At 32.6% G+C, this 8,891-nt stretch overlaps 1 protein-coding gene across 1 annotated transcript in view; it reads right to left on the reverse strand.

Moving 5' to 3' along the window:
- LOC106478484 (A-kinase anchor protein 13-like) overlaps positions 1–8,891 on the reverse strand; it is a 146,934-nt gene that overhangs the window by 82,908 nt on the left and 55,135 nt on the right. Inside the window, exons 7-8 of the mRNA XM_022382087.1 lie at positions 7,027–7,134; positions 6,006–6,158 (exon numbers count right to left, since the gene is read on the reverse strand). Of these exons, the coding sequence (XP_022237795.1) occupies positions 6,006–6,158; positions 7,027–7,134 (261 nt within the window). The remainder of the gene's footprint in view (positions 1–6,005; positions 6,159–7,026; positions 7,135–8,891) is intronic.

The raw sequence follows: 8,891 nt of genomic DNA on the forward strand, positions 1-8,891 counted from the left end.
TGTTAGCAATTGTCAAACCCTTCACATTTTTATTATTTAACACGTCTGTTAAAAATATTCCGTGAAAGTAAACTGCAAAAACAACATTCGAACAGTTGAATATATATATATTGTGTGTTTTCATCTATGGAAATATATTTTTATTTTTACACACCTTATTTCCAAAAAGAGCCTACAGTATCAAAATTTTCAAAACTACCTTTATGGTTTACTTGTGTTTAAGCGCAAAGCTATTCAATGGGTATCTGCGCTGTGCCAATACAAGTATCAAAACCCGATTGTTAGCCTTATAAACCATCAAGCTTAACGTCGAGCTAGTGTGTGTGGAGAGGGGGGGGGGGCACTTTTATGGAATCATCACGGAGGCCACTTAACTTGTAAACTTTTATGTCCTGCATGCAAGATCCCCAGACAGATCACGACGTCATTGCAAAGCCCAAATAGATCGGCGTTTCAAAGCAACGAAAAAATTGCCTTAATTTGTAAAACTTCTGACGTAAAAAGGCTTTGAATTAACATGCCATGTGAACTATTTCCTAATTCTACATGATATGGTCGAAAACACTTTGTGAAGCTCAGTCCCCGTATGACCCCTTGTTAGCCTGAAAGTGAAACTGCAATCTGCAGCTAATTAGTTTTAGCTGTAACAGGTGCTTGTTGTGTCAATGCCACTGTGATGGTATTCCCTGGGCTTATACATGGCCCATTAGCTAAAGTTAATTACTGTTACAGGAACGGTTGTTAAACTACTAATAATAACATGGATAATACATATGAAAAGGGAAATAATACAATTATAACTGCCGCTTTACTAAAATTCATCGGATAATAAAATGGAAAAAAAAAAGTATAATAATTGCAGTGGCAAAAATATCGAAACTAAAATATAAAAAACAGACGGCTGTAAATGTCACAAAGACAATGGCACGACACGAATTACGTTCTTACGTAACAACTAATATTGTCTTTCGCAGCTCTCCGAAAAATAAATGTCAGCAATTTAAATACAAAAGCTGAATAGTCACGGTTAATTTTTATTGGTCAGCTCAAATATTACGTTTCATTTCTATTGGTTAGCTCAAGTATTACGTTTCTCTTCAACATTCAGTGATATCACAATGTGAAACCTAACCATTTAGAGATGGGTAAACCATATTGAATTGTACGAGACCCTCCCTACTAAATACAGTGTTCCTAATTTGTGTTTTCTCTATATATTAACTTACAGTGAATTTATAGCGCTTTATAACAACGATTTCAAAATACTAATACGGATTCAGGTTGTGGCGCCATGGGCGAGCTATTTAGCACCTATATAAATGGTTTGTAGCGATTTCTCGAGGGTTAGAATTGCAATGACGTCAAGAGAAGACTTATGGCTGACAAAATTTTTCTCGCATGCCTATCTGATGACGGATAATGATGTCGTGTAGAAAGAATGTTAAACGTTATAGAATCAAAGGGCATTTCGATCAACAGCTTCCATGGAAACCGAAAATTCGCACAACAAACATATTAAGGAAACAACAGTCTGAAGCCACACCCCATTACAATTCGAGCAAAGCCCTCATCCAAACATTTGACGGTAATTAATGCGAAAGAGGACCTTCCGATTCAAAATGATGAAGCAATGAAGCTCGAAATATCTTTTGGTGCCGTTAGGGACAATAATTAAAGATTTAAAGATGACGCGGACTCGTAGGTAAAACATTGCACAAGTTTCCGGCTATACAATAAAGATGGCCGATGAAACTGGAATTTCAATAATCCGATTCGATTGCATAGCTGTCGAGCCGTTTCCAGCTTCACAATAAAGATGGCCGATGACAATGGAATTTCAATAATCCGATTCGATTGCATAGCTGTCGAGCCGTTTCCGGCTTCACAATAAAGATAGCCGATGAAACTGGAATTTCAATAATCCGACTCGATTACATAGCTGTCAAGCCGTTCCCGGCTACACAATAAAGATGGCCGATGAAACTGGAATTTCAATAATCCGATTCGACTGCATAACTGTCGAGCCGTTTCCAGCTTCACAATAAAGATGGCCGATGACACTAGAATTTCAATTATCCGATTCGACTGCATAGCTGTCGAGCCGTTTCCGGCTTCACAATAAAGATGGCCGATGAAACTGGAATTTCAGTAATCCGATTCGATTGCATAGCTGTCGAGCCGTTTCCGGCTTCACAATAAAGATGGCCGATGAAACTGGAATTTCAGTAATCCGATTCGATTGCATAGCTGTCAAGGCCCTCGATGCATTTCCAATTAATTTTTATGCTTTTGGTTTACTTCAACGTGATCTTTGAAGCCGACCTCCAGGTGCTGTGAAAGGAAAGTTTGTCAGCATGAAAACTCTACAAGATTGATCTCGACGTCTTTCGCAGAAGTATGTTAATATGGAAACTGGGGAATTGTGTGTAATCACAGTCATCCAAATAACGCCAATTGATAACGGAATAACACGGGACTTGGCATATCGTTCTTTTAAAATGGGTTAATCATTACTACGTACACTAAATTTTCTACATGAACGACACACAAGACTTCTATATCATATACAACACGAATTTCCTAAATTGTTCATAAACAAGGCCTTTCATGAATTGCACATAAATTTCTATACTGTTCAGTTAGAACTATTTCGAGTACGTATCACGAAGGTTGCCAAACACGTATGTGTAAAACTATTCATTAATAGGTGCACATGATTTTAACAGCAATAGCATGATAAACGATATAAATTTACACACTTCAATCACATTTCTGAAAGCCCTAATTCTACTACGTGTGCATGTACAGCAAAGATAACGGATCTTGTTGACAAAATCGATTAATAAAACAATACACAACTTTGCGTTAAACAGCAAATATTATCTATAAACGAACATGCTCCGAAAATCCCATACACATACAACGTTCTCATTCTTGTTACGTGGTGGTTTATACTTTACTCGCAAGTACTTCTATTATAATGAGTTGTCATTAACCAAGGCTCTCATTCTATTAAGGCAGATCGATATTGGGGGATTCTTAGTGATTTAATGTAACTCAAGCTTCTGGTATAAATTTTTATTTTTGAAAGCTCCGTATCAATTTTCTTTTTAAACGTGCAAAATTATTGAAATGATAAAGTGAAGCCTTTGTATATAGTATCGATACATAAAGTGTTAAAAACTTGTCAGAAAATTTAAACAAGTACAAAGCTGTAGAACCTGTCTACAGAAGTAATAAAGAATCTAATAAATTTAAGGGCAGTTAAAACTTGTAAGCACTAAAAAAAACATACCGAGGAGCAAAAAAAAAAAACAAACTTTTTTTTGGTTACTGTTAAAAATAAACATGACTGTTACTGGAGCAAAAAAAGATAAATCTATTTTGTATGTCTGCACTTCCCAGTAAACTGAAAGATTGGAATTTTCAACCTGAATGGAAAGTATACTAAAAGGACAGGTCAGAGACCCCTCGAGTTCAGGTATAACTTCCTTAAGCTGTAACTACTGGCCAGAAGGAAGGCAGCAGGCAGGCATTCAACAGCATTGACCACCATGATACTTTATCCTACTATTTGAACTGAATATTGTAAGTGACTGTCGCTGTTCTGATGTGCTGAGCATATTCAGTAGTTTTATGTCTCAAACTTTGGCCCCAGAAGTAAGTATGATGACCACATGAAACATGTACTTTAAAAAAATGAATTTCTAATTATCGTAAAGTACTAGCACTGAAAATAGAATCAGAAAAAGTAGCATGCATGAACTATTTGTACATTTGCTCAAAGTTACACAAGGGGATATCTGTGCTAGCTATTGCTAATACTTAACTGAGGGAAGGAAAGCAGCTAGTCAACAACAACCAGTCAACAGTAACTCTTGTAACACACCCACAACGCTAAAGTATGGAGTGTGATTTTGTGGCAACAAGATGTGAAACATGGACTCCTCACATTCACAGTCTAGCAGGCAAACTGCCCACACATGTCCAATGTATGCTTAAATACACACTACATAGTTTAAATTTAAAAAAAAACATAACACATATCAACTTCATTCAAAGTGGACATTCTTTATTTTCTTCCTTTGAAATGGAATATTGGATAAAAGATAACTATGGTTGTCAATGAAGACAAGAAAAACGTGTTGCTAAGTGATATCATGCAACTTTTAATAAATCAATAGAAAGAGTAGGAGAAAAATGTCCACCTAGTGAGAAACAGGTAACTCATACTTTTTCAGAAGCTAATGTCACATCAACAGTGTTTGATTAGATATTGTTGAACATTTTTTTAAATATTTAATCTGAATTAATAAGAAATTGTGTACTTTCAGTCTTTCAGCTGTTGAGATTAAACAGAAAATTTTATTATTGGTCTTTTATTAAATAGAATTTTAAAATTCCTGCAAAATATGTATAGTGCACATCTAATTTACAAAGCTGCTTTTAACTAAAGCTGAAAGATTCAAATACCAATACTGAATTCATACCAAGTTGTAAAATAATAAAAAAAAAACATTTTATATTATGGTTTTAATTAACAAGACTTATTTAGGCTATTTAAAGGGCAACACACATATGGACTAGGAATTGTTAATCAATAAAAGCATTCAGGAAAAAAAGATACACTTCTTATACTGAATCTTCTTTGTATCATAATTAACTGACAAATTAAGGATTACTAATTTCATTTAAAAGGTTTGAATTTTGAGATTTGTTTAGGTTTTTTTCTGGACTTTAAGCTTCTGAAATTTATAATAAACAGGTAAAACAAATATCAAAACTTGAGATAAACAAAAGAATCAAAGCAAAATTGCTGATAATAATGAGATAAATCTGTCATCAGATTTACTGAACTAGCTACCATACGTCCCTAGCCTTCACACTGAATAAAATTCTGTTTCCGACAGTAGTTACACAACAGGAAGTAAATTCTATTTCATGTTGCTAGCCGTTTCATGTTTTGTTTATAAACTTTAAAATAATAACCATTTCTAATATTTACCCAAGTATTGCTTTAGGCAGCTGAATGTGATAGAACATATTTGTTTCAATAAATACATCTGCCCACACAAATTGCACAGAAGAACATCTACCAATGAGTAAATATAGACAATACTAATCTCAAACTTCAAGCAAGTATTAAATTACTGCTACATAACAATGTGTGCTACTTATAAAACATTCAAATGGTGTATGAAACAAAGACTATATTTCATGGAACTACCAAGATGTCCACACCTCAAATTAGTACCTTAAACCAATGCCACTTGAAGCACCAAAACACTAATAGATGGAATAATAAAGATGGATAGATGTCGAAGAACTAACATATTAAAATGTAGACCAAATAATTTACCAGATTCTATGTCATCACAAGCAACATCCAGCAAACTCATCACACAATTACAGAGCAGAAATTGATAAACAAAACAACACAACAAGGAGACTGAAACCCAAACAATAACAAAACCCCAGATGTTACCATTGCTGCAACATCTTAAAAGCATGATTAACCAAGAGAAACCTTCCTAGATTTTATTATATGTAAAGTTTGGCTGTGTGGCAATAATATTTGTGTTAACCGAGTTAAGAAAGCTTCGCCAAAATATTCTACAACAGATTATATACCCGAACAGTTTACGTACATTACTCTGTAAAATGGAAAAAGAAACTTAAGTTACTGTTACCAGGTAAAATATTTTTTTTACAGCTGGATAACACAGTACTTTCTATAATCTACACTATACTCACTGAATTGAACACAAAACCAAACATTCATGCCTGTATTTTCTTTTCATGTTTTAAATTTTTTTAAATATCTTAGCATTGGGAAAGTTTGTCGTATACAATGCGGCTAAATAAAATGTGGGTTTTATTTTCAAGTTCTTTCAAGTGTTTTTATTATTTATTGTACAGACTTCAAGGTAAAACTGCAATATTTCTTAAATTAAACACCTTGGAATGATGAAACTATAAAATTTGTGATAGAAATTTCAACTGACCAAGTACTCTTGTGGGTCTTGGGGAATGGGTGGTTACACTAATTGATGGTACTGCTCTGCTTTGATGATGATAAAGTGATTCTTTTCCATCTCGTTTACTCTCTGTCATACTTTCTTCTTCACTCTTTTGTTCTTGTTCACTCTCCGATTCTCCTGTATTTGAAGTTGGAAAGTAAAGTTGTTGTAATACAGTGTCAGTAAATTACAGTTACTTTTTAAACAGTTCTCTCTAGTACAGATAACTAAGAGTTTATTAGGTCACACAGGGGCCCATTCTCTTGTGTAATGACTGATTTTGAACTGAATTTACACTAGAATGCAACTATTTACAAATATAGAAAATATATATTTTCTTAAAGAGTTTTCATCAGAAGATGCTGGATCTATAACCATAGTATAACAGAAAAAACGTAGAATTTATGGTCTTAGGATACTGCAAAGATTTCATAACTGTACATTATTTCAAATTTTATTTAAAACTACTGTTATATGTAGTCCGTTTGATTCCTTGAACATCATGGAACTCGAAAAATATTAATAATTAATACTTTATAGCGTATTCATTGGACCTCCAAAGAGTTTTTGTGATAAATTAATAAGAATGTATATTGGTTTTTCCTAACTGGTACAAGTAAGCAACTGAAGAACGAAAGAAAAAAAAAATAGATATACAGATTGAGGAAAGAGCAAGAGAAACTTTATCAAGTAGGTATAAAGTACAAACATTTAACCCTAGATTGATTTGTAACCTACATGTGTGTGTGTGTGTACATTTAAAGCAGTTTTTATCCATATCTTTATCTGTCTGGTGTCAAAAGTTGTTGGGAAAACTGACTGAATAAATTTCAATGCAACTGGGTAGAAGAATTCAGTTGGACCTTCCAAAGGTTGTTGGGTTTAAACAGATAAGCAATCATACAAATGATTCAAGTTTGGCAGGTATTTCAACTTTAATATCTTAATACTGGGAATGAGGGCTAAGAAAAAAGCACACACAATGTATATGAATTTTAACACCAACCTGAAAGAGATTCAGATATTAAACCCGTTTTCCTTGAACCACGTCTGTCGTCTTCACTGCTGTATGAAGCATCACTTATCAGTCGTTCCAACTCTCCAATATCATAATCTGCCATTCCAAAATAAACATTAAGTTCAAGCTACATTGAAAATCAATATCAATCAGAAGGGCAGTAACTGAAAATTTATTAACTATATCAATTTTGGTAATAACAATAGTTAATTTATTTTTTAGTAATTTCAAAACTGTAAAATATGTTTTTTCAAAGAAAATAAGAAATTTAAATTATCTGAAATTCTAAACTTTCTTTTACACCCACTTCCAAATTCACACAGTTCAGTTAACACAAAAGCTGAGCTACAGACTAAATAAAGAACAAAACTTATTTAGTGTATTCAACTTAACATTGCTTTTCAATGACCCAACAATTCCTGCTTTATGGAATAATATCAAACCAGATTAACAATTGCTCAAAAATTAAGTTTTCTTTTCACTTAATATTTATCTCACAAAAAGATACAAACAGCATGAGAAACAATATTATACAATCTTAATATTGTTATATACATATTATCATCACAATGGTACAGGAAAGTTAATTTGATTTATTCAATGTTATTTTTGTATTTTAATTCAATTTTCTAAACTTCCATGTAGATAATAATATAATTAAATAAAACAATTAGCTATAGATAAAATATAAAGTGTTATGTTTAACTAATCAAAGTTAATTAACTGGTTTATTCATTAGGGAAAGTGTTTTATTGCTCTTAAGTGCACACTTAATGACCCCTTGTTAAATATTACATAATCTCAGTATTACAGTATATTTATTAGTGAAATTTGAACAAATTCAATAGAGGCTTTTAAAGTAGGATAGGCAACTGCAACATCAATGCATGTAATATAGTGAAACGTCATGGAAAAGATACATCATACTTATTTCTCATTATAACAAAATACGTTTGTGAATGTTCACAGAAATTACATTACTTCGGAATTACAGTTCATGATTAATGCAGGTACAGCTACGTTTCTAAGTGTGTGTAAAACATACCACACTTAAACAGAGTTTGGATACTTTAATTAAGCAAAAATATGCCAGTTTACTAGTGTTAGAACTGTGTTACTGAGAATAAATTAAATAGGTTCTCTTTCTTTTCGTACTCTCTTTCACTGTAAAGAGTTAAGTTAAACGTTACTGCTACATTTCCAATTTCCTGTATATAACCTTTATAACATGATAAGCCACTTGTACAAAGTCAAATTATACGTTTTATGGTGTACAATGCCATATCATGGAAAAACATGCTTGTTCTTATTTTACTAAGTTAAAGAAAAAATAACTGTGATTATTCATTTCAAATTATAGGATAATATTTAGATGGTTTTACTCCACTATGAAAGAGTCCGTGACAAAATTTTTATTCTTGTATACATGTACATAAAAATACAGTTGCCTCTAGTTTGGAATGTGTAATTTTTTCAAAAATTATATTTATAAAAAAAGAATCATACGTGTGGACCAGATATAATAGAGGTACAATTCACAACAAATAGAGAAACATAATAGAGGTACAATTCACGACAAATAGAGAAACATAATATAGGTACAATTCACGACAAATAGAGAAACATAAGAGGTACAATTCACGACAAATAGAGAAACATAATAGACGTACAATTCACGACAAATAGAGAAACATAATAGACGTACAATTCACGACAAATAGAGAAACATAATAGAGGTACAATTCACGACAAATGGAGAAACATAATAGACGTACAATTCACGACAAATAGAGAAACATAAGAGGTACAATTCACGACAAATAGAGAAACATAATATAGGTACAATTCACGAC

This window comes from Limulus polyphemus, unplaced genomic scaffold, assembly GCF_000517525.1.
Source record: "Limulus polyphemus unplaced genomic scaffold, Limulus_polyphemus-2.1.2 Scaffold215, whole genome shotgun sequence".
NCBI classification, from domain to species: Eukaryota; Metazoa; Arthropoda; class Merostomata; order Xiphosura; family Limulidae; genus Limulus; species Limulus polyphemus.